This window comes from Trichoderma asperellum, chromosome 6, assembly GCF_020647865.1.
Source record: "Trichoderma asperellum chromosome 6, complete sequence".
Taxonomy (NCBI): domain Eukaryota; kingdom Fungi; phylum Ascomycota; class Sordariomycetes; order Hypocreales; family Hypocreaceae; genus Trichoderma; species Trichoderma asperellum.
In genome coordinates, this window is record NC_089420.1 from 2862828 (window position 1) to 2886409 (window position 23582).

Consider the following 23582-nt stretch of genomic DNA (forward strand, 5'->3'; position numbering starts at 1 on the left):
GCAGCAAGCTGGTAGGTATGTATTAGTGCTGATAGAAGCACTCCAAGAAACATGCTCATGATACTACTAGCTACTGCCATCTGCACGGAATACGAATACTGACTAATACAGCACTACCACTACCACTACCGACTTCTCTTCCGTGCTCTATTTCCGGCGGACCGGAGTTGCCCGCCACGGTCCCATGCCAGGTTGCCATGTGAGAATCCGTGGCATTGACATGAGGGGAAAACGTGGGAATGCCGCGCGCTATCATCCACTTCCCGGTGAATTAGGGGCCGTCGCAAATGCAGGCAGAGGTTCATTTAAGATGCAAAGTGCTTCACACGTGCGAGAGAGCCTCATACAAAGAGAGAATGAATGCGTGAAGCCATCCCGCGAGGCTACGAATGCAAAGCCAGCTATGCTGGATATGAGCATCACTATGGCTGACACTATGGCTGACACTGTGGCATTAATATTTCCGCCGTTAACAAATCATGTCGCTGTGAAGTGGAAACTTGTCTGGCAGCAGATACGTGCATACATGAAAAAAACTAATGGCTCATGAACCTAATACGGAAGGGATTTACAGTTTACAATGCAAGTCGAAAATCAAGATTAGATGACATTTGCTCTAGTATTACCGTCTTATGCGTTCCCGCGCATCAGTAAACATACACAAAGTTCGGGTTCTCCTTATCCGTCATGTCAACAAACGCCGTGGCATTCAGCTCGCCAGCAATAAGCTCGCCGCGCTCTTGAAGCTCTGCTCGAAGCTTCTCCTTTTTTTTGTTCTCCCATATAAAGGCGTATCGGAAGACGAAGAAGAGTGCTAGTTCGACGCAATTGGCAACGAGGAGGGAGCCAATACCAAGATGGTATGACGGCGCCTGATTAGCCTTGTAGAAGAAGGGGCCGGCGATATTGCCTATGCAGGCACCGAACCAGATCATGCCGGAGACAATCATCTTCTTGGACTGGCCACCAGTGTTTGAAGTGATGAGAGAGAGCGAAATAACGAATGAAGCTTGGTATGAGCCGGTCAAGTAGCTGTTCGAAGTCCGTGTCAGTCCATGTTTAGTAAAGGGTGAAGATACGCCGGTTCAACATGGGAGGGTAGGGAGAAAGAGGAGAGAAAAAAAGGATATGAATGGCTTACAAGCAAATCAATCTCCCCACATATGCATCATTTGGAGCAAGTAAGAATCCAAGGGCTCCAGCGATTGTGGGCAGCATGAACAGCGCACAGACAAGCGTACGGCAGTTATTTGGCATAAACCTGTTCGCCAAAGCACCCAGCCCAATCCATATCACCACCAGTACTCCCTGCGGAATTCCCAGCAGGGCTGTATGCAGCGTATCGAAATGCAGGCCCTGGATAACAAGAGTAGAAAAATTGGAAATGCCGCCGTTCGGGATGTTGGATGCAAAACCGAGCAGCGTGAAGAGCCAAGTCTTGTAATCCAGATAGGCCTCCTTGATCTGTTTCCAGTTGATCTTGTTCTGCTCTACTCCGGTCTGGTTGCGCCTCATTCGCGCAATCATGATGAGCTTCTCGTCATGGGTAAAGCCCCAAATTGTTCGAGGCGAATTGGGTAAGCAGATGAAGAGGCAGATTCCCCAAACGGCGCAAAACGCTCCGACGATGATGAACTCGTAGCGCCATGACGGCAGCATTCCCTTGATCTGACCGATGCCATATCCTACATTCAAAAGGATGGACATTAACAAATCTTATTCCCATATAATAAACAACATATTTTAAAGAGCATTTTCCTATTCTGGTAAAATTCGCTGGGCACTTACCAATAAGCCCGCCGCCCGCAACACCCACTCCATTGAACGCATACCACGCAGAAATCCGCGATGGCTGCTCCGCCCTCGTATAATACATCGACGTGATAAGCATAAAGGCAGGGTCGGCAATTGCTTCAAATGCCCCAGACAGGATTCGAAGGGCAAGCAGTGACTGGAGATTCTTCACCGCGGCCTGGCACATGAGCAGGGCGCCCCACATGAAGATGTTGAAGGCGAGATAGTATGCAGGCGGGCTGCGCTGCATGAGGAGGTTGGACGGGATGGCCCAGATCAGCCAGCCGAAATAAAAGCTGCTGGACAGCCATGAATAGTCGTCGCCCACGAGGTTCAGGTCCTTCTTGATGCCGAAGATGGCGGCATATGACAGTGTGGTTTTGTCGACGTACTTACGCCCAGGTTAGTATCTTTCATCCGAAATGGGGTTTGCATGTTTTGAAGGCTCACATAGAAGAAGTAGCAAATGCCTAACAGCGGCAGAATTCGCATGTCTAGTTTGCGCAATAATCGCTTCTCCGCCGCTTGGTCGATCGCCTCGTCGTTGGGATACCGCTCCATGGCCTCTAGGTACATCTCGTGGACCGGGCGGTCAGTGACCGCGGCCACAACCGTCTTGATGTCCTTCTCGACATGTTCGACATCGCCATCTCCCTCGCCCAGATCCTTTACGGAAGGGGGAGGGAGATAGGCAGCTTCGTTAGATTCAGTGGCCATGATCTCTCTATTTTGGCTTGCTAGAGAGAGTCAAGACTTGTTGCACGCAAAGATCAGCGCAGGACCAAAGAAGGCACAGCTCGATTCCGTTGGAGCAAGCTTCGCCGTTTTATACATATCTCGGGTGTTACATTCTTCATACGCTGCCAATCCCCCCTCACATAAACGTGCATTCCCCATCGGCCAATAAAGCCGTCGGTACACCTACAACCGAGCATCACTACCGAGAACGAACATCCTCTGTGGGGGGTTAGAAAGTCGGGGGAGCTGGAGCAAGAACGACGACAGCCGAAGGCGCATATGTGGGGGAAAATAAACCGGAATGGCGCAAACGCCGTCGAGTTTCTCTCAAGGGCAAAAAAAACGTGGGGTCTTCCCCAGAATCCCTAGCTGAAGGAACTGGGGAGACGAGCGAGTCTTGTGATTCGTTATCCGTACCAAGGCGCGGTTTCCAGCGTCCTGTGGCGTTCAAAACAACGCTTCATATCCGGTTTACTTCCATGCTCGCTTGGCGCTGTGCTTGAAAGATCCACAAACATGGCTTCATCCAAGAAGCTAGCATAAGCGTTTACCCGCGCCTCTGCGCAGAGAGGAAATCATTGATTCGTGGAAAACCCTGTCGCTTTTGTCTATATTTTCTCCGGTGGCGCTCACTGGTTTTCTATAAGAGCTGCCAAGGCTTTGCCTCGTCCCAGCTAGCTCACACATATATATAAAGAGCGGCTCTTCAGCGCCTCTTCGGACAGATGCCGATAAGAGGGCGTCATTGACATTATCCACAAAGCTCTACTGCGGGTCGGTTTCTGGCTTGCCGAGTTACCATGACTCGTATTTCGCTGTTACTTTGAGGCGTCTTCTTTCTCAAGCAATGCCAGTTAGAGTCTCATGATTATCGCTGGAAGTGTGTCATCATCAATTCACGCCACCTGGTGTTCTCAAGTCCTGGGGAGCTGCACCTCGGGTTTCAAGACACCGATAAGCGCTCACCTTGTGTTGGAGACAAAGGGAAGACTCAAACTAAAGATCTCTTTTGCCCATTTTTTTTTTTTTTGGGGGGGGGGGGGGGTTTACGATGTAGCTCTGCTCATAGTGATCGATATGCCAGCAACGCTGTGATGACTCCTTTATGTCACCAAGAGGTGGACAGTACGCGGGGTGGTGCAAATCAGTGAACCAAATTAGCTACGCAACCGACTTGAGCGAGAAATAAAACAGAGCATCCAATGCAAGACTATTCATCTAAGTCGATCATTTTTCATTATATCTAGATCTTGTATCTCGTGACATGATGCTGCAAAAACAAAGGTATACTCGCCAATTTTCCTCCCAATTGTCCATCTAAGAGGCATATAGCGCCACCGTCTAGCGAGAAGTTTCATAGATACAGTTTATGAATTGAAATCTATTCGTACCGGAAAACCTTGGCAGTCGAATCGTCGCAATCAATCTTTACGTGTGTTGTGGAATAAGAGAAGCCAAAGGGGACCATATCTAATATATCGGATCCCATTGAGGCGAAAGTAGTGCGCCATCGACCACAAATCCAGAAACCAAGGCTGTTCACACGTTGCCCCATGCTCCCAGCGTCCAGTTTGTGTGATGGCCTCCGCTGCCACGAATAAAGCCTCCTGCGCCCATGCTCTGTCGTTGCTGGGCCTTGACGTCGATTTCATTCGGACGCGTAGCACCACTAGCTCCCTGCTGCAGCCATAGCTCGCGGTCTACCGTAGCCATGGCGGGGATCTTGAGTTGGCAAACCAAACTTGCCCCAGCCCATGGTCCAAGAGAATGAAGAGTGCGAAATTCTCCTTGTAGTTGCTGGATTTGTGGTCGATGGCGCGCTACTTTAGCCTCAATGGGATCCGCTATGTCAGATGCCGTGGCTATTGAACTTGGTCGCGAGGACTCTTGTTCTTCTCCAAGGTCAGACGCCGTAGCTGTCGAGCTAACTGACTTTGCGACACTTGCTCTTCTGTCGGAAAACTGGCTGTTTCGAGTCTCTTCCACGTGCTTGCCAGAGACATTGGCCCATCCTTTTTTATTCACCATGCTCATGACTTCGTCTACAATCCTCTCTTTGACGCCCAGAATATTTGAGCAGCCACCAGTGAAGATAATTCTAGGCATGCAAGTAGCTCTCACATCCATTGGAAGTTGTAGTAAATGCTGATATACAAGTAAATGTAACGGAAGTTCATGGTCGTCGAATGTCGTTGGTGCTATTGACAAATCAAAGAACGTCTCGTCGCATATATCCGCAATCCTGTCAATAGATACGTCAAGCGTCCTTGGTGGATTGGTCGATCTCAATGGGATGCTCGCCATGCTGCCTTGCGAGTGCTCCGGCTCAGACTCATCCTGCTCCTCCACCGTATCTAATTGTTGCGACTGTCTCTGAGCTTGAGCGTTCTTGAATGCCAACGGCCGGCACCACGCCAGACGGCACATGATGTCTTCACATTCCGCAAAACTGATAGCCCGTACACCCCCTTCGTCTTCGTCTTTGTCAGTCAAGAGTTTCCGGAGAACCTCGTAGAGCTTGTTGTTGAGGTATCTCCCCGCTCTCTCACTGCGCGTGCATTTGACTTCTCGGTACTCGTAGACACTGGTGACTATCGTTTCGGCCCAACCCATATCAATAATTAGCCCTGAGCGGACACCTGCAGCTACCGCTGACATGGTAGCCGTGGACATGAGAGAGATGATTGGTGTCTGAAAACCCTTGAACATGAGATCAAGCACAGTGGATAGGATAGGTATTGGCACCGCAGGATCAAGAACAAGGCCGGCCCTCCTTGGTCGGGAGTCAATCAGTAGACACCTAAGAGCAATGTCAACGCGAGTGTTCTTTGGAGTGCGCGTTACAGAAGCTTACCTTCCAAAGGCATCTCTTAGCAGACGGTCTAGCTTGTCATAAACAAGCCCCAGGTCGACCTCTCTCAAATCATATCGCCATATCTCATATTTCTCGGCCCAGGATTCGAGATCACCAGCTCCAGGCTGCTGCCAGTCCCTGAAATCTCCAGCTCGTCGTTGGTCTTTTGGCTCACTTGTGAGAACCGCCTTGGGTTGATTGTCCCCCGCAAATCCAGCGCGGATAAACCTCGACCCAATTTGAATGATCAGAAAGTCGTCGTCGGCCCTAATGGTAGCCGGAGAGCCGTATGTGTTCGCTATTATCCGCGGAGGTGTATTTGGCGTGGGACCTGATCCTGAATGCTCTTGAATTGTCGGGGCTGAGCGAATGCTGGCCACGCTTCGATGAGCCAGCGTTGGCCCCGGCCCCGAGGACATGGCCTTGGTGGCGGCTGTTTCAGGCGCCTTTTATTATTTTCAACTTGTTGGATTTTGCAAACTTGAGACTCAACAAAGTTACAAGAGCTACACCTGCTATGTTCTCCTTTTTGGTCAATGAGCGAACTCAGACGCCTCACTCGCAGCTCATTCTCACTCTTGGAGCGCCTGCCCAGAGCCTAGATTGGCGGGTGCCGTTAGCGCCGGCCCACCGATATCGATAAGCCATCCTTGCCAGCTCAATGTTTGGACCTGTCGTCATGTTAACGAGAGCAAACAAAACATCACAATCATCTTCCACTGTCCGCAGCTTTTGACAAGCCGGGGGCGTGGAAGTAGCTACAGGGCATCAATGGGGATCAAAGGGTGAGTATTGCGCATTTTTGTCTCTTTAAACAAAAAAAAAAAAAAAAAAAACTGTTCAAAGAAGATCTCACATTCGTAGGATATACAAAGAACTAGGCCCAGGCAAGAGGATCTCACTGTCCAAGCTCGCGTCTGATAGCTTCGAGAATCATAATCGGCCCTTCCGCCTCGCCATTGACATCGCCATTTGGCAGTTCCAAAACCAAGCTGCGCGTGGTGAGTTTACAAGACATCATTCTAGCCAGCTCTTTGCGAGTTTTTGTCTAACTTGTTAGAACAGGTGGTACGAACCCCGCGATTCGAACTCTCTTCTATCGACTCGTCCGACTGCTAGGAACACCCATCCAGCCAATATTCGTTTTTGACGGCCCCAACAAACCCAAGTTCAAACGCAACAGGCGATCAGGGCGAGGAGATGGATTCTCAGCAGCTCATGCCAAGAGGCTCATTCGACTCTTTGGGTTCGTAGCCCACGATGCCCCTGGCGAGGCCGAGGCCGAGTGCGCGTTTCTGCAGAAAAATGGCGTCGTCGATGCAGTACTAAGCGAAGATGTGGATACCATCATGTTTGGATGCACACGAACGATGCGAAACTGGTCGGCTGAGGGCAAGGGCACAAGGCCAACGCACGTCTCCATGTACGATGTCGAAGAATTAAACATGGCCAACCTTGGTCTCGATCGAGAGGGAATGGTGTTAGTAGCCCTTATGAGTGGTGGCGACTATATCCCCGAAGGAGTGCCAGGCTGTGGACCGAAAGTAGCGTGCGAAGCCGCCAAAGCTGGCTATGGGAAATCGCTATGTCAACTCCGAGCCTCGGATACAGAGGGCCTCCGTCTGTGGAAAGCGTCCCTGATCCACGAACTTCAAACAAACGAAAGCAAATACTTTCGAATTCGCCACAAGTCTCTTACCATTCCGGAAGATTTTCCAAATATGGAAGTGCTTCGATATTATACCCATCCGGTGGTCTCGCCAGAATCCACACTAGACATTATCAGACACAAACTAAGAGAAACCAGGGAGATTCAGCTGGAGGGTCTCAGGGAATTTGCGAGGGAAACTTTCAATTGGGATTTCCGAATAGGCGCAATCAAGTTTATTCGCGTGCTTAGCGAGGGTTTATTTGTGAGTCGTCTTCATCAAGACGGCGTTGATGGCGACTCTTTGGTTCAAAAAGTGTCGAGCCGCCGGAACCATTTTAGCACAGATGGTACATCCGAATTACGCCTGGCTTATATCCCTGAAGAGATTGTTCCCATTGATATATCGAATGAAGTAGAAGAAGAAATTGCGTATGCTCGGAGCGGGCTAGCTCTCAATAGCGATGATGAGTTTGCCGCAGCGTCAGGCAGTGTCGACGCGACCGAAGAAGCCCAAGCTAGCGGTGGAAAGGTTTTTGATATAGCAAAACCGGAGCTTACATGGGTTTTGGAAGAGGTCGCCAGGAGATTCGCACCAAATTCTGTTCAAGATTGGGAAGAAGGAAAATCCAAACGCAAATCGCCTTCTAAAAAGAAGGTGCCGGGATCGAAGACGAAGACGAAGAAAGCAGACGCGATGCCTCACGGTGCCCTTGACAGCTTTGTTCGTGTCACCAAGGCGGTGGAATCTCAAGAGAAGGCCAGCAGTAGCAGTGCCGCCAACGTCCGGGAAGATGCCAATTTAATAAAGGAAGTTAGCGAGCCCGAAGATGCGGACGTGTCTCTTCCTCTCCTCCGTCGGCCGAACCAATTCCGTCGACCGCAAACACCACCATCATTACGGGTGTCCAGTAAGCAACCCACGCCTAATATCACATCCCCCAGCCTGGACGGTTGGACGATAACCAGCTCACCAGACTCAACTAGACGTCATGACGATGCAGGAGTTTTCGAAGCTATCGTCATTTCGTCCAGCCCTGCCGGCGACGCATCGCCGCTTTCACGATTTACGCCACCATCACCAATCGCAACCACTTCGGCAACTGGGAGTAAAGAGCTTCCTAAATCGATACGGTCAATTCTGGCGGCTGGCGCTACCTCGCGGGTAACGCATAAACACAGCAAACCAACCTCTTCAATATCGAAACCAAACCCAAAGACATCGTCGCACGTCCAGGGAGCAGCAGCGAAACTCAGGCAAATGCCAATGGATAAGTTTACGCAAAAACAGCCGCAGCCGGAGATGGAACGGCTCATATCGTCCAAGCGCGGCGATTATGGCTCACATAAATCGAATTCAAGTCGAGAGGATGCAACTCCAGCCGCTACCGATGATGATGAAATTGAAATTCTATCATCCAACATTCCCAGTTCACTGCCCAAACATCGCCTCACGACCAGTAACAAAGACTCTTCCTCTCCTCTTCCGCCATCCCGTCATGATAGGAGCCCCAATCCCGCACCAATAAAGAAACTGATCGTCCCCAGCGTGTCGAGGCCTGGCTTCTTTGACGAGGTTGAAGTGGACGTGGACGCATACGAGGAGGCAGTCGCGCGAGAATCGCAATTGCTCAAGACTCGTGGTATTAGATCTAGCGTTACGAGATGGAGTGATGTGGCATTTATTGACTTGACGGGAGAGCATGATTCACGATGAGCTAAGGTTGCATGATTTCAGAAGAGTGCTATAATTGTTGGATTATGATTGAGGAGTACTGATTGTAGGTGTTGGATTTATCATTTATGGATATGAGTAATATAGCAAGCATTGACGAATCACCAAAGAATATTACAAGTTGTAGTATTATTTGTTCCATTAATGAAATGATGCTGTATTGCTAGCCGCCCATTAAACTTCCCGTGGTATAAATAAAAAGACGCCATTCTTCCAAGGCCCAAGGTGAACGCCGTCGCCCGCCCATTTCCAAAATGCCAACCAATAGTAAATCGCGCCGTATGTCCTCCAGTATAATCTAATGCATCAAAGCGCCTTAAAAGTTCCGACTTTTCTTTATTAACTCGAGAGGATTCTTCCTTCTTCTTTCTTCTTTCTTGAGATTCTGGGCCTCTTCCCATCACCGCCTGCCGCTTTCACGGCGTATTCTGTATAACCGTGATGTCTCGAATTTCACTTGCTTTGATAGCAAGAACGTCACGGATTGGGGTTTCCCCCCCGCTCAACGCAGCCATCTATCCGCTCACAAAGCTAGTGAAGAGAGAGAGGTGTCCCAGTGGGGGTATTTCGTACTCGCGGCGCTGCCAATATCGTCGTATGCTATAGCTTGTCGTAGCGCTGCTGCGTCTGGTAAGAAAGGCTATTGACTTATGTGTTTCGATCCTAGACGACGACCAAGGCTATTCAACCGGCCATGCTAGGGAGCTCGCTCAGCGGGACAATATGCCAAGGCGGCGGCTCCCAAGACGGGTACAACTGCGATATACTCTGCATCGCCGTCTGGATCTGCCGAGCCATCCGCCCTTGCATGGCATCTTCTTGATCGCCATCTTCTTCTTCCCAAGGCACAAATATGAGCTCTTCTAGTCCTGTCATGCGCGTTGCAACCTCCCTCAACACCTCCAAGGTGAAGCTTGCAGCCGTCATGGAGTTGTACGTGTTACCAATCCAGAAAAGCGCATCGTTAATGGCCAAGCGACGCACGTTCGCCAGCTCTTGTGGATCGCACAGCATCATGCAGGTGTGAAACTGAGAATTCGTGGCCATGAAGTCCTCACGAGGGCCAAAGTACATGATGTCGATTTCAGAGTTGAAGAGAATCTGGCCTGGGCCTCGGGCGAAGCCAAAGGAAGGGCGGTATGTTTGGAGAGCCTCGAGGCGGGATTCTGTGCAGACGTGCAGGTTGACGGGTATCGGTGCGGTAGACATGCATCCAACAGTCATGCTGTTCTGACGTGATGATGTGAGGGGGGTTGAATGGGAGGATTCGGGAAGAGATATGCTGTTGCTGCCGCACTGGATGGGAACGAGGCGTGGACTAGGCAGGCTGAGCTCCCATATTCTGAGACGAAGCTCTGTGGGGAGTTTGGCGAAAGAATGCTAGATGAAAGACGAGGTATTAGCCGAGATGTCGTCGAGAGGGAGACGGAGGGTCACGGCAAGGAGCTGGACATACAAATGAATCGAGGTGCTTTGAGGGTGCGAGTCTTTGGCATGACCGTTTCTCGATGAGTCGGCTCCTGGTGACGGGTGAGGATCTTGTCTTGCGAGGAGAGGATGCGCCACGACAGCGCCGTAATGCTGGTTGTTGGAGAGCCATGGCTCTTCCCGGTGGCGTTTGAAGAAGGATGTGTCGCTGGATCTGGTGCCGTTCTCCAGTAGAAGGGATGCGTGTGTCTGTCTATAATAAGACAAAAAAACAAGAAGGCAGCGTTATAGATGGATATATATGGCCCCCAGCCCCGGGAATAGCAAAGCCTAATGGATATCGAAACGGCCTTGAGCTATGCAGAATAGAGGAACCCCCCCCCCCTTTGACATGGGCAGAGCAAGGCTCAACCTTGACACTTGCTCTCACACACAGCTCAACCTATTAGGACTGGGCCCTCGGAAAAGAAGAGTGAACAAGGAACTTTGGAGCAAGGAGAAAAAAAAATAAGGTTCGTGGGGCGTCCAGGATGAAGCTTCCCTTGAGCTCTGTAGCGTCGTGCCTAGCTGGACTAAGGAAGTACTTGGGGTCATGCACGAAGTAGCCGATTTCCTTTTTCTCACTTCTGCTAGGAACAAGTGGGACGAGCGGGTGTACAGAAGAGGATGAAGAGGCAATCGGTTCGAGGGTGTGGAGTTTTTAGCCAGAAAGGGGTGTGTTTGTATATATCAAGAGGAGGAGAGGAGGAGGAGAGGAAGAGGAGAGAACGGTTGGTCTAGTTTTGAACAAGACAGACAAGTCCAAGTACGTGTTGCCGGATGTGTAGGTATCGTTTTGATATACCAGCAAACAACAAGCAGGACGATGGACTCTGCTCCGTCGTGATGCTGGATCTCACTAGAATCAGAAGGGGATGGGGGCGTTGTAATAAATAATGCTCTCGAGCTTAGCAGGAACAGGGGATGGAAAGGGAAAGGAAAGAGAATGAACGAGAGAAAGCTTGTTGATAAAAGTACCTACAAGCAGCAAGACTTGATCGCTACCAGGTTCAATGTTTACTGTACGCCAAATACCATAGCCAATACCCATCCATGTATCCACCTTCGTCATCCGCGGGCTGTTGGGCTTCACCACGCACGCACGCTACAGGCTGCGTTGCAAGGAGCACAGTACTAACTGGGAAGTCGTATTTTCTCGCTGTCTGTCTCTCTGTCTCTCTGTCCATCTCTTGGCGCCTCTCGGATCTCATCTCTTCCGGCCAAGCAGAGCAGGGCTCTTTTGCCCACAGCCCCGGGCTGCATACCGAGGATGGACAGCTATTGCATCAGTCCAGCCGGATGGGATTACGGGGAACATGGGGGCCGCGGTGGGTACCTGGGAGGTACTAAGCGGCGGACATGGCCAGGTATGTATTGCTCAAGACGGATGCGAAGCTGTCTGCTCCCCACGTTATATTGCGCACAATTTCATTCGAGGGCCAATATACAGGTACAAGCATTATACATGCTAGCTCTCCGTAGGAGCGGTACGTATTGGCGGTAGTGGACGGTAGTCGACAGTAGCAGCATCCATCCATACTAGTCGTAGCCTTCTGCCCACATGCACCTAGCAGTAGTAGTATAGCATCTAGCATATAATACAGCACAGTACTGGTGGCACATGCTGCACCCGTAAGGAGAAGACAGAAGAGACAGAGAGGGAAAGGGGGGGCGTGTGCTTTGTGCCATCGGGAGGATGGGAGATTGTCAAATTGGCAGCTCAGCAGGCCCCGATCGCAGTGACAGGTCCAGGACGGTGGAATCGGATTTTGCGAGCGCCCATCGAGAAAAGTGGTGGCGATTTTTGTCTTTCCCACCCCCCTTCTACAAACGCCACAGCGCCTCTCCGGTCTCTTCCCCAAGAGGGCTGGCCGGGGCTGAAAAGGCAACCCTGGATCGGGGCATTGCAGACTAGCCAGAAAGAAAAAAAAATAGTGAGAAAAAGAAGGAGGAGGAAAAAAAAAAAAACAGAAAAAAACAGAAAAAATCCAAGACATGCCAGGGCAGAAAGAGGCAAAGCGTACTGCGGCGGTATGCAGGCAGGGTATGAATGCAGTGCCCAAATTGAGAATGGCTCTCTGAGGCCCTGTCAAAGGAGAAAATGCTACTGGGCGGAGAGCTCCAAGTTGTGTAGAATGAGGCTGTCGTTGGTTGTGCCGGCATGGAGCTGCTCATGAGTTCCGTAAACAAGTGCTACCCAAGTGGTCAAACAAAACTATGGGTCTAGTACAACAATGGAAATATAGCTAGCTAGGTACTGAATTTATTAATTACTCGTCATGATGGGTGGTTAGGAGGCAACGAGAGAGCTCCTCTCTATGAGAGAGAACGTGCTCATACATGCAGTATCTCAAAATGGGCATTACAGCTTCGCCCAAGGTATCAGCACAGCCGCTGACGTAGCAAAGGCGGTCCACACGCAGCTGATATACCTACCTATACTGCCTGGTATAGCTGCTCCATAATAGAATGCAATGCAAATACTGCCTGTCTTTACTGGGTACCTTATTCCACCAGGTCAATATCCTAAAGGGGAAATACGAGAGCACCAATAATTCGAAGAAAGAAAGAAACCCCATTTTGGCCAATCGCAATCCTCTAGTGCTCTCTTTCAGCGCATCGGCCAATGTGCTCTCTAGCTCCGACCAGCCCATCTCTTTTCGCCAATTACGAAGAACGAAGGATGAGCGTAAAAAAGGGACAAGATGAGCGCCGGGGGGGGAGTTCAGGGACCCCCATGCTGTTGATGTTGATGCCACTGTGCAAAATTGCCTGGAGCCCTGGCCCGTGGATCTGACGGACGGCCCAAGAGTTGGCGACCCCTGCAACAGCTGCTAGTACTACTACTATAATGAATGGGGCCTGGCCATCCGTCTAGCCTACGGGCGGGCGAGCAACGACGCAACGCACTCGGCCGATCCTCCAGAGGAGCCTGTGTGCTGGTATCCTGTATCTCGAGATGCAGGATGCGGATCGAGGACCTCGCCAGGAGCAGATGTGTGTTTATGCCTGCCGAGTTTGGAATCAATTGGCCCGTCACGGGTGTCCAGCAAACCTGGCAGTTCCGCGTAGATGGCCGCAGTACGTGTATGCATTACGATTATTACGTGCTACTTACATATACGATGTTTTGCAGCAGTAACACGCAGCGAAAGCCAGCATTCCGCGTCAAGTCCCGTGTGTGACCTCGTGGGCAGAGCCTTTGGCACGCAAGAGGCAATACGAATGAATCGAACTGCCAACAGCAGCCATGGCTGTCTCATCAGGCTCCATGCACCTTGATGGCTCCCCCGGTGGCGTTTGTCCGTCACGATGTCGCGAGTGTCTGAGCATGGCATGGCATGGTCCACCAACGCTGCTCGTGTACTGTACATGACAGGTGAGACATTCGGCAAACGCTCGCAGTGAGCAGGGCTGAGAGAGTCGAGACGAAGCCCATTGCATGGAATGCCGGGGAGAGAACCAAAAAAAAAAAAAAGCCTGTTCTTCTCTATATGCGTCTTTGGCTTCTTATTCGCTTGCCGCCCATCCCAGTCCACCAGCGCGCCGTTGTGCCCCTAGTGAGTGAGTGGTGAACCATGATGCACCGCCCTGACTCGAGCTGGAGGTCCAACGCCTAGCTGTTTGTTTATTTGATGGTAACGGGCAAAGGCGACCAGCCCTACAGCGGATGGGATGTCGCTGCTGCACGCCAAGAGGATCGGAAACTTTGTACAAGCACACTCGGGGGCGAGTCCCTGATGCTGTGCCCCCATACGACGAGTAGCAACACCTACTACTACTTCTGCTAGCTGGCTACTAGATAGGACAGTCGTACAAGATGCCTGGATTCCATTCAGGCGCCCGTATCTATGGCGTTCGAGTCTCTGTGGTGCCGTCAAGCACAGCTGTAGCAAGACCCGACGATGCGACGCTGGCGCTGAGAGCTCTCTCAATCTGGTTAGCAGTGCTTGTCAAGTGTCAATCACGCATATCCATGCCATCATGCGTGCGTAGCCGATCGATCACTTTCGATGCCATCTGCCAGGCAAAGATTCCCAGCGTCACAAATGATAGCACCCATCGATCCATCGTCGTCGGCCGCTACGATGCCTACAGGCAGCTCGCCAAAGTCCGATGTGCTCTGCCTGCCTGCCTGCCTGCTTGCCTGCCTGTTTGCTGCGACTAGTTCTAGAACCGCTTCGACAACGACGATCACCAAACGGTGGCTTCCTGGCTCCAAGGCGGCGGTAGGTCCCGAGGACTGAGACATCCGCGACACTGAGCAGCTTGCGGTTTAGCGCATTCGCAGGGCAGCGAAAAGGTAGTAGTACTGGTTGACTGAATTGCGCATGCAATATACGAGCGAGAGCCGCGTCGGCGCACTTTTGTGATGCGACAAGCGTTGAAACATGTCACGTACTTTTATATGTATACTTAGCTAGTAGATAGAAACAAGCCGCGGTAGCACCAAGCAGCCGTGCGTGCTAAGAGCAATAGTCCTGAAAATCCCCTTGCTCCGAGATGCCAGTCTCAAACTCAAAAAAATGGCCAGAGTTGTGCTGCTGGACAGAGCAAGACCATACTTGCATGTATCTGGTGCTAGCCAGCATCGTCGGTGCCAAAGCAGTTTAGATTTCGGGGTCCATTTGCATAGTCGCCGAACATCCATTGCATTAGCATGTCTGGATCCAGCTGGACAGGGATCTTTAGCGGATCCGCTTTCGACGATCCATCTCTCGAGGTTGATGCTGCCCTACGCATAGGCATGGCAGCCGTGCAGTTGATGAAAGGGCTAGGAAAGGAGATGCAGAAGAAAGAAGGAAAGAAAAAGACACTGCGGAGCAAGGTTGCTTTGGAGCCGCCTGTTGGTGCATTCATTGCACAGCAGCAGCATGGGATCAATCACATTGGATTCCGGACAAAAGGTCTAGGTAGTAGGCTGAAGGATACCTGTGACTACCCATCTGCGACGATACATCTCCAGACTTCCATGCCCTGTAAATGTGTAAGCAGAGGACGGCGTTTGCACGGCCACGCTGCCGCCGCATTCATTTATTTTCCTCAGCCTCAGCGCTGTGAACAGGGAAGCCATGCAAGGCAGAACGGTGGCAGTACCTACATGGTGTTCTGCTACGACTTGGAAGCACACGCAAATACAATACTACCTGTATACACGCAACCAATAACATGCCGTATGGGTGCATAGCAGATAACAGAACGACGGACATTACTTCATACGCTTGTTTGGATGCATGCTAAGCTTGTCCCGGGGATGCCAGAAAGCATTCGCAGCGCAGGATATGAATCCCTGTCGAGACGAGCATCACATCTGGGTGTCCACTGACGGAAGATTTCCTCTTGTATGTGAGAAAGCGGGATGTATTCCGTAGTGCCATCCTCACAAAAGTGTTACTCGCAGATGGATGCTACTCTATTCTGATTGAAGGCTCGCCATAAGCGTGTACGTCGGTATCGTCAGAAGTGCATATGAGGTTATACGTGTATGTACGGGGTGCTGGCTCATGCCTTGATACCCTAGAGAAAGGCAATACATGCATGTAGATATCAGCGCTTATACTACATGCCTTCGTCCCTCGCCGGCTTTCCCCTTTCTTCTCCCTTCTCGTCTCTGCTTTTTTCTCTTCTCGGTCCTATTTCCTTACACCTACCGTCACCTAACGAGTCATTTCCAACCCTTCTCTCCGGCCCTCACTGCACCGACTAAGCAACGTTTTCACCGTTGCCCTCGGGCTTCAGCTCCGCGATGTTCTGCAGGGCTGACAGGTAGCAACGCTCTAAAATGTCAATCGACTCCATCCCACCGATGTTGCATAAACAACCTCCAGTTCAGCTCATATTCCTCGTGACTCGAGCTGCTCTATCTTGAGCGGCTGGGCTGCAGCAAACCCCCTGCTCGAGGTTAAGCACACCACACGTACGGCGGTCTCCAACGTCACATCTCACATATATGCCGGGCGAGAAAGTGTGTTCCATAAATTGGGGCAGAGATTCGTCTGCTCGTATCTCAACAGAAGCCTTGTTCCTTGAACCTTGAACAGGCGACAAGGGGAATTTCCTCAGCCTTTTATTTTTCCCATTCATCAGTGAATGGCTCTCCTTGCACACGCCCCCCCCTGTCCAAGCAAAATGACATTCCATCCACAGGCTAAGCCTAGGGGAGACGATAATCTTCCTAGGCCCCACACCAGGCGTTTAGATGGCAGCTGAACAAGTTGGTGGGGATGACGTTTGGAAATGCTACTGGCTGCTGCTGCGATGCAACTTAATATGGGGAGCGCAGCCTTCTTGCGCGTGCAGGTTGCAAGTCCGCACACTGCTGGTATAAGACGGGGATAAGGCAGCAGGATGGAGACATGTAAACAGCACGGGAAGATGATAGATGATAGCGGGAGATAAAGAGAAGAAGAAGAGAGACCAAAGCTGAAAGCCGCAACGGGGGGCCGCCGTTTGATTTGCTCGGCGGGTCGGTCCGCCCAGCTCGAGAAGAGAAGAGAGACAGAGCAGGGTCTTTGCTCGTACACTTTCCCATGTTTGGAAATGCATATCCCATCCTCACCGTTTTCTCTCCACTGCGCTTGTTGCTTTAGCGGCGCTGTGGTGATGCTGGTAATGTCTACTATTCCGTCTGATATACCATGTGCTCAATATGTATCCAGCTGTAATTCTCCGTGGTGTCCCAGTATGCCACTGCATGCTACGGGCAGATATCACGGAGCTGCCAATCCCGGGAGCAGCAGCATACGCCCGCGTCTGCACTTGATGCCAAGTAGTGCAGTGCTGGCAACTGAAGATACACCAAAGAGTATCACAATGGGATCGTCAAGAGCTAGCCTTGATTTGCACAACGTCCCAATAGTTGATGTGTGCCGTGCCTTGCATATCGTCGACGCTATTTAGCGCGCGACAATGAAGCCCATACTCCATCTTGCTCTACGGCATCCATCCCAAGTCCTGTATCTCCAAGAGCCTCATCTCCCATGCACTCCAGCCTTATTAAAATCAGAGGCGAAAAAAAAAAAAAAAAAAAAAAAAAAAACTTCTACTATTGTCCACGCACGAGGCTAAACCTGCAATTTTAACAGCAATGATTCATTCAATGTAACCCAAAACAACTTCATGCACCTTCTTAACCGCCGAGTGCCTGTCCCTTTCCCCAAAAACACCCAAAGTTTCTATTTACGGCACACGCTCCTCGCCCCTCATTGGTCCGGCACTTTTCACCCAAGCGCCCTGTCTAAGAAACAACGCCTCTAGAATGCGACCCCAGATTATCATCATCTTTGACTCAATCCAATTGCACGCGGCATCTTCTTGTTCCTCTCGCTTTTCATTGGCGACGCAACGTCAAGACGGCAGATAGCAGCGCGGCTAAAAGATGCATCTCCATCGCCGGCGTGGAGTTGACTGCATTGCGCTGTGCATGCCATTGGCTGGGGGCTCAACACCATGATGGATCTGAGATTCTCGAAGCGCCGGGAGATGATCTCGCGGAAATCTACATCTACGCCGTGTTTCCCCCCAGTATTCCATCATGTATGTTTCGTGGTAAGCAAGTCTTGTCCAAACAAACCGTCTCTTTTCGTTTCTCTGCGTCTTTTCTCTTTTTCTTTTCTCTCTTCGCCGTCTTTCATTTTCCCTTTTCAGCCCTCGTCTTCTTCTGTTTAGTCGTCCAAAAAGATACCCCCTTCCCAACATCTCACATTTCTCTCCTTCAAAATGTCCAGCCTCAAAAACGAACTGTCCTCTTCCGACTTTGAAGTCGAAGCCCAAGGCTCCGAGCGACACTCCCAGCTGCAGTCGAAGCACCGCCTCATCGGCATTGTTCACAGTTCTCGAATCGCCCTGACGGTCCTGGCCCTGGCGGCCGGCATCACCATCCTGGGTGTTTCGGCCAACGGACTGCTTGTCTACCACGAGACGTATCTCCCCGCCGAATTCTACCTCTCATTATGGCCGGCTCAGTTCGATCTGCGTCCCACGGCCGCATTGATTGCTGGCGGAGTCATTGTTACCGTGGCCAACGTTGTGTCACTCTTCTTCAGCAAGGTCCAAGCCGTAAGTATTTGGCCATGCCATTCGAGTTTTGCCTTCACTCATTAATGTTATTGGCAATACAGCTCCGTAGCCTGACGGGACCCCACGCAATTGCCAGCATCGCAGCCCCAGCTATTGGCTTCATTGCTTCCCTTGTCGCCATGTCTCTCTTTTACGCCGTCAACACCTCCTCCACAGTCGACAGCCTCCAGAGCTGGACATGCCGCTGGACCGACGTGCCCACAACCGCCCAGCCGCACTTTGGCGCTCTGTGCAAGCAAAGCCAGGCTGGTGTCATACTATCAGTGTTGCTTGTTCCACTGGAAGCGGCCATTCTGGGAGTGGCGGGCTACCAGGCTATCCTGGAGCGAAAGGCCACAAAGGCATGATTTGTACGGACCATGCCTGAGCCTGCGACAGAAGAGAGGGTTGAAGGAAGCTGCCTTGGAATACTGTAAGGGTGGCTTATTGAGACGGTGTCGTGCTCTTCCGGTGTACACTAGGAATGGGCTACATGCTTTTCAGTTAGATGTATTTTAATTACTTTTCTTCTTGGTGCAACATGTGCAGCATGTGCAGCAGTAATGCTGAATGTATATGCGCATACAGAGCAGCCAAGTTGTATAATTTTACCACGTTTTTGAAGAATATGAATGATAATTCTGCACCTTTTTCTTCCTGTGATCGCAAAATGTCGACTGCCTTTTGATACCTTGGCTGAGATTGCAAGCATCCGCTCGTGTTTCTGTAGGCTAGCCGCAAACCGGTTATTAGAGTGGTCTGTGTGACGATTTTCTTCCCATCGAGATGGAAAATTGAAAGGATGCGGGTAACGGGATGTGAAACAAAAACGAGTGGTGGATATGGAAGCTGCGCGGATGGTACAGTGTCTGTGGCAATCTCTCGTGCCAGATGGCTGTGTGTGAGACTTTTGTCAGTTTCTGTTGACATGCTCACAAACAAAACAAAACAAAACAAAAAAAAAAAAAAAAAAAAAAAAAGGAAAAAAGGTCATTCTAGGTTCTTGGATGTAGTGAAATAAGCACATCCTACGCATTTACTCAGATGGATATGTGTATTTACACATGCACTCATCTTTTTAACTCCAACCTTTGAAACTTATTAGAAAAGCCCTAACCCAGCATCAACATTGGCATCAGCAGTATATACGACCTGCGCCAAAGAAAGAGCGAAATATCTCTAGACCTATTGCTACTACTGTCCATAGACCCGTAATGGATCAGCAACCATCTCCGTCTCCTCTAGCACAAAAAACCCCGGTCGTCAGAATCACGGAGCCATCCCAAGATACAGCAGCAGCAGCACCCCCTTCTCCCACACCTGAGAGAAAACTCAAGACTAAAGCCAAGATGTCTAGCTTGGAGACTGTTCTGGAAAGCGATTCTCGAATCCATCATGGCTTATCGCCAGATGATGCAACCAGGCCCGTTGCTAAAACAGCATCTTTAACTCCGCATGGTGAAAATGAGCGTCAGGCTGAGAAACGAAGCCAGTACTTTCACGACGCGCTTTACGAACGATCCGGATGGTGTTCAGCTACGGAAGCCGTACGAAGAGAGGCCTTGGTTTATGCCGAAGTGAGAACAAATGTTACGGCAAGCGTATTTCCACAGTAACTCTAATGTAGCAAAAGGCGTTTCTAACTGGGCCAGAAAACTAGGTTGAGGACGAGCAGCACTTTCTCATCACCTTCTCCCATCAGCTCGCCGCAAGGTACAATCGCTATCCCGCTTCCGCCGTTGTTTCTCTTGTCCACAGTCAATGCCTCTTCTTCGGCGGCTCATCGCATCCCGCCTACATCCTCACCGTTACGGCTCTCCCTTGCGAAATTCAACCGGCCACCAATAAGCGGAACACGGCTGTCTTGCAGAAACACATGGAAGCTATTCTTCGAGTCACCCCTTCCAGAGGGATGGTGCGCTTTGTCCCCATAGCAGAAGAGTGTCTCGCTTGGGGGAGTAAAACAGTTGCGGGACGGATTTCAGATGCTGTGGTTAAGGATAGAGAGATTGCAAGTGAAGGAGAAGGGAGCAGAGCGCGTGAGAGACGGATATTAAAGGTGCTTGCTGTGCTTTCTTTATACGTCCAATTCTGATTTGTATTAGTTTTGGTAACAGTGTCAGGCTAACTTTGAACAACAGTCACTATCGTTGCGAAGATCTCCAGCAAACATTACGCCTCCGAATACACAGCCTCCAACTTCTTCAAACCAGGGGCAGGAAGCCGCCCGGAGCCCAGCTGCTCGCAAAGAATCTGCTGATAAGCCCGAGGGAGACGAGAACGTCAAAGCAGTTAAAAAGAAGAAGAGCATTATTCACACGCTGTTTAGGACAACAAAGGCTGAAGACGAGGACCCTTGATTATCCTGAGAGTGGACTTGACGCAGGTGGTGTATGAATTGAGGAGAGAAGAAGAAGAAGAAGAAGAAGAAGAAGAAGAAGAAGAAGAAGAAGAAGAAGAAGAAGAAGAAGAAGAAGAAGAAGAAGAAGAAGAAGAAGAAGAAGACGGAAGTTGAGATGCATCAAGTTATAAAACAGATGAGAAGCAGCAGATTCTACCAATAATAATGGATGGCAATCATCTTACCTTACATGAGTGTATGAGGCGAAGCTGGACGTTGAACCACTTTTATTCGCTTGTAGCCCACTTTGAGGCCTTTTGGTCGCATTGGCTGATTCACAGATGGTTCTTCTTTGTTTTCACCTACTAGTATACAGATTCTAGTAATACTGCGTACTCCTCGGTATATTTCATGTTATGTAGGTACCTGGTATACATGTGCTGTACGGAGTATACATCATCAATTTGGCCTAAAAACACGTCGCTAGCTCGGATCGCCAGAAGCGCGTTTCTCATTAAGCAGTGGCGCTGACTAATAAACTGGACTCACCAAAACAGCTGCTGTAGGCACATGTACTCTGCTGTACACACCGCACAAGCCAATTCGAACCTCTGACTTCAACCCTCACTCTCATCCATTGGTGAAGCTTGGCTTCTGACGCTGCTACATGCCCAATTGCACTCGTGTCTTGTTTATTCGGGCTTTTTGCTTTGTTTCTTGCTGAAACATATTTGCTTTCTTTCTTTTCTTCGTCGTGCTCCCCCTCCGGCCATGGCAGTCGCCTGCCCAATCTGCAACAAGCCCGTCAAGCCAACCGATATCAACGACCACATCGATTCCGGCTGCACAACCTTGATCTTCGATCAAAACACCCCGATACCTCCGCCCCAGCCCCAGCCATCCGCTCCAAATGGCGCGACGATCCCTGCCTCGCAGTCTCAGAAGCGCAGTGCTTCCAGCTTCTTCACGCCCACCCCCAAGCGGCAGATAACGGACCCTAAAGTCCAAACACCCATAAGCAACATCACATTCCCGCCGCTGGCCGGCAAGAAGCGGACGTTTGTCGAGGGCCCACAGGAAGACAAGAAGATGGAAGACGCGGCGCCAATCAACGGAGATGCGAATGGGAACGGGGCAGCAAATGCGGTAGACGACGATGGGCGAGCAATCAAGAAGACCAAGACACATCGCGCTGCCCCCTCGCCGAGAGGATGCGGCCAAGGACGCTGGATGAAGTGTGTGGACAAGAGCTCGTCGGACCCAACGGCGTCTTGCGATCGCTCATCGAATCGGACCGCGTGCCGTCCATGATACTCTGGGGAGCTTCTGGAACTGGCAAAACCACAATTGCGAGGTGCATTGCCCAGATGGTGGGGAGCCGCTTCATCGAGCTCAACGCCACCAGCTCGGGCGTGCAGGAATGCAAGAAGCTGTTCCAGGAAGCCGCCAATGAGCTGCAACTCACGGGCCGCAAGACCATCATCTTTTGTGACGAGATCCACCGATTCAACAAAGCCCAGCAAGACGTCTTTCTGCGGCCCGTCGAAGCAGGCACCATCACGCTCATCGGCGCCACGACCGAGAATCCGTCTTTCAAAGTTGCCAATGCGCTGCTCTCTCGATGCCGAACATTCACACTGCGATCTCTCAGCACAGAAGACATTGTTGATATCCTGAGGCGGGCTCGTAAGGTGGAGGAGTCGGTTTACCCCCCTTCGCCTCTCATCGACGACGAGATGATGAGCTATCTTGCCCGCTTCAGCGACGGCGATGCCCGCACAGCCCTGAACCTTCTGGAGCTCGCTCTATCTCTCACCCTGCGCGAGGGCATGACGCAAGAAACCATGAAACAGTCCCTCACCAAGACCCTCGTCTACGATCGCGCTGGCGACCAACACTACGACACAATCTCCGCCTTCCACAAGTCTGTCCGAGGGAACGACCCGGACGCTGCTCTATACTATCTCGCACGCATGATCCAGTCTGGCGAAGATCCCCTGTTCATTGCCCGCCGCATGGTCGTCATCGCCTCGGAAGATGTCGGCCTAGCAGACAACACTCTCCTACCTCTTGCCACAGCCACCTATACGGCCACCCAGCAGATTGGCCTCCCCGAAGCCCGCATCCCCCTGGCCCACTGCGCCGTTGCTCTCTGCCTCGCGCCGAAGAGCACCCGCGCATATCGCGGTCTGAACAATGCCTTTGCTGCTCTGCGAGAGCCCGGCGTGGCGAGCTTGCCAGTTCCGCTGCACCTGAGAAACGCACCGACGAGATTAATGCGGGACCTGGGCTTTGGAGCAGAGTATAAATACCCGCCCAATTACAAGGACGGAAAAGTGAAACAGCAGTACCTTCCGGACGACCTAGTTGGCCGGACTTTTCTGGAGGCAAGAGATTTGGGGACGGTAGTTGATTATGATTACGAGATGAAGGATATGCCAACATGATATCTTTTTTTTGGGTGCTTTTAGAGCATTTGGGATTGGGATTGGGGTTTTTTTCCTAACAAGATTGACTTGCAAGCACTAGCATTGGAAAGATATAATGTCAAGCTGGATGCTTGACTTTTTTCATTTTGGATTGTATTACTACGGGAAAACAAACTGCGGCCACGACTACAATTGAGGAAAAGCTGGACATGGAACGATGTCTATTTATATGTATACTGGGCAGTGATTCTCTGTTGTAAGAGGTTTTTTTTTTTTTTTTTGTATATGATACCAACCGATAACGGCATAGAAAGCGGTTTTACTAAGCATAAAGGAAGGGGAAAATGGATATAGTATATATGGCAATCACAGGATATAAATGACTCTCACAGCATTATCAAGCAAAATCAATTTTGTTATTTTTTTTTTCTTTCTTTCTTCCTTTCCTCTGTTTCAAAATGAGGAAAAATAATTGGCGATTAATACCAATCATATATGCAAAACTATGGGTATATGGG

The 23582-nt window shown here is 50.6% G+C and overlaps 9 protein-coding genes across 11 annotated transcripts; 5 read left to right on the forward strand and 4 right to left on the reverse strand.

The window, feature by feature from the left end:
- Nucleotides 1-588: 588 nt before the first annotated feature.
- TrAFT101_010376 (uncharacterized protein) lies at nucleotides 589-2871 on the reverse strand. The gene is made up of 4 exons (XM_024908903.2): nucleotides 2245-2871; nucleotides 1789-2185; nucleotides 1142-1685; nucleotides 589-1032 (listed from the first exon to the last, which is right to left on the reverse strand). Exons 1-4 carry the CDS (start codon nucleotides 2509-2511, stop codon nucleotides 648-650), a joined length of 1593 nt encoding a protein of 530 aa, XP_024756169.1. The 5' UTR covers nucleotides 2512-2871; the 3' UTR covers nucleotides 589-647.
- An 878-nt stretch (nucleotides 2872-3749) lies between these two features.
- On the reverse strand, nucleotides 3750-5968 carry TrAFT101_010377 (uncharacterized protein). The gene is made up of 2 exons (XM_024901224.2): nucleotides 5387-5968; nucleotides 3750-5332 (listed from the first exon to the last, which is right to left on the reverse strand). The coding sequence occupies exons 1-2, from the start codon at nucleotides 5803-5805 to the stop codon at nucleotides 4072-4074; spliced, it is 1680 nt and encodes a 559-aa protein (XP_024756170.1). The 5' UTR covers nucleotides 5806-5968; the 3' UTR covers nucleotides 3750-4071.
- A 129-nt stretch (nucleotides 5969-6097) lies between these two features.
- TrAFT101_010378 (uncharacterized protein) lies at nucleotides 6098-8940 on the forward strand. Of its 3 annotated transcripts, none has more exons than XM_066128939.1 (4): nucleotides 6098-6171; nucleotides 6251-6387; nucleotides 6452-7945; nucleotides 8022-8940. In XM_066128939.1, exons 1-4 carry the CDS (start codon nucleotides 6158-6160, stop codon nucleotides 8201-8203), a joined length of 1827 nt encoding a protein of 608 aa, XP_065985065.1. In that variant the 5' UTR covers nucleotides 6098-6157; the 3' UTR covers nucleotides 8204-8940. The 3 variants fall into 3 exon arrangements, with proteins under 3 accessions (XP_065985065.1, XP_065985066.1, XP_024756171.1); XM_066128940.1 differs by having other exon boundaries at nucleotides 6447-7945; nucleotides 8012-8867; XM_024910784.2 differs by having other exon boundaries at nucleotides 6452-8940.
- Nucleotides 8941-9453: 513 nt separating this feature from the next.
- On the reverse strand, nucleotides 9454-10369 carry TrAFT101_010379 (uncharacterized protein; the record flags this gene model as incomplete). The annotated part of the gene is made up of 2 exons (XM_024910272.2): nucleotides 9454-10149; nucleotides 10226-10369. 2 exons carry the CDS (start codon nucleotides 10367-10369, stop codon nucleotides 9454-9456), a joined length of 840 nt encoding a protein of 279 aa, XP_024756172.2.
- Nucleotides 10370-14303: 3934 nt separating this feature from the next.
- Nucleotides 14304-14729, forward strand: TrAFT101_010380 (uncharacterized protein). Its single transcript, XM_066128941.1, has one exon. The coding sequence runs from the start codon at nucleotides 14325-14327 to the stop codon at nucleotides 14481-14483; it is 159 nt and encodes a 52-aa protein (XP_065985067.1). The 5' UTR covers nucleotides 14304-14324; the 3' UTR covers nucleotides 14484-14729.
- An 863-nt stretch (nucleotides 14730-15592) lies between these two features.
- On the reverse strand, nucleotides 15593-16320 carry TrAFT101_010381 (uncharacterized protein; the record flags this gene model as incomplete). The annotated part of the gene is made up of 2 exons (XM_066128942.1): nucleotides 15593-16128; nucleotides 16183-16320. The coding sequence occupies 2 exons, from the start codon at nucleotides 16318-16320 to the stop codon at nucleotides 16066-16068; spliced, it is 201 nt and encodes a 66-aa protein (XP_065985068.1). The 3' UTR covers nucleotides 15593-16065.
- Nucleotides 16321-17955: 1635 nt separating this feature from the next.
- TrAFT101_010382 (uncharacterized protein) lies at nucleotides 17956-18662 on the forward strand (the record flags this gene model as incomplete). The annotated part of the gene is made up of 2 exons (XM_024901174.1): nucleotides 17956-18294; nucleotides 18357-18662. 2 exons carry the CDS (start codon nucleotides 17956-17958, stop codon nucleotides 18660-18662), a joined length of 645 nt encoding a protein of 214 aa, XP_024756176.1.
- A 576-nt stretch (nucleotides 18663-19238) lies between these two features.
- TrAFT101_010383 (uncharacterized protein) lies at nucleotides 19239-20904 on the forward strand. The gene is made up of 3 exons (XM_024908905.2): nucleotides 19239-19889; nucleotides 19955-20353; nucleotides 20436-20904. Exons 1-3 carry the CDS (start codon nucleotides 19509-19511, stop codon nucleotides 20652-20654), a joined length of 999 nt encoding a protein of 332 aa, XP_024756177.2. The 5' UTR covers nucleotides 19239-19508; the 3' UTR covers nucleotides 20655-20904.
- A 342-nt stretch (nucleotides 20905-21246) lies between these two features.
- On the forward strand, nucleotides 21247-23466 carry TrAFT101_010384 (uncharacterized protein). The gene has a single exon (XM_024908906.2). The coding sequence runs from the start codon at nucleotides 21847-21849 to the stop codon at nucleotides 23080-23082; it is 1236 nt and encodes a 411-aa protein (XP_024756178.2). The 5' UTR covers nucleotides 21247-21846; the 3' UTR covers nucleotides 23083-23466.
- Nucleotides 23467-23582: the final 116 nt, after the last annotated feature.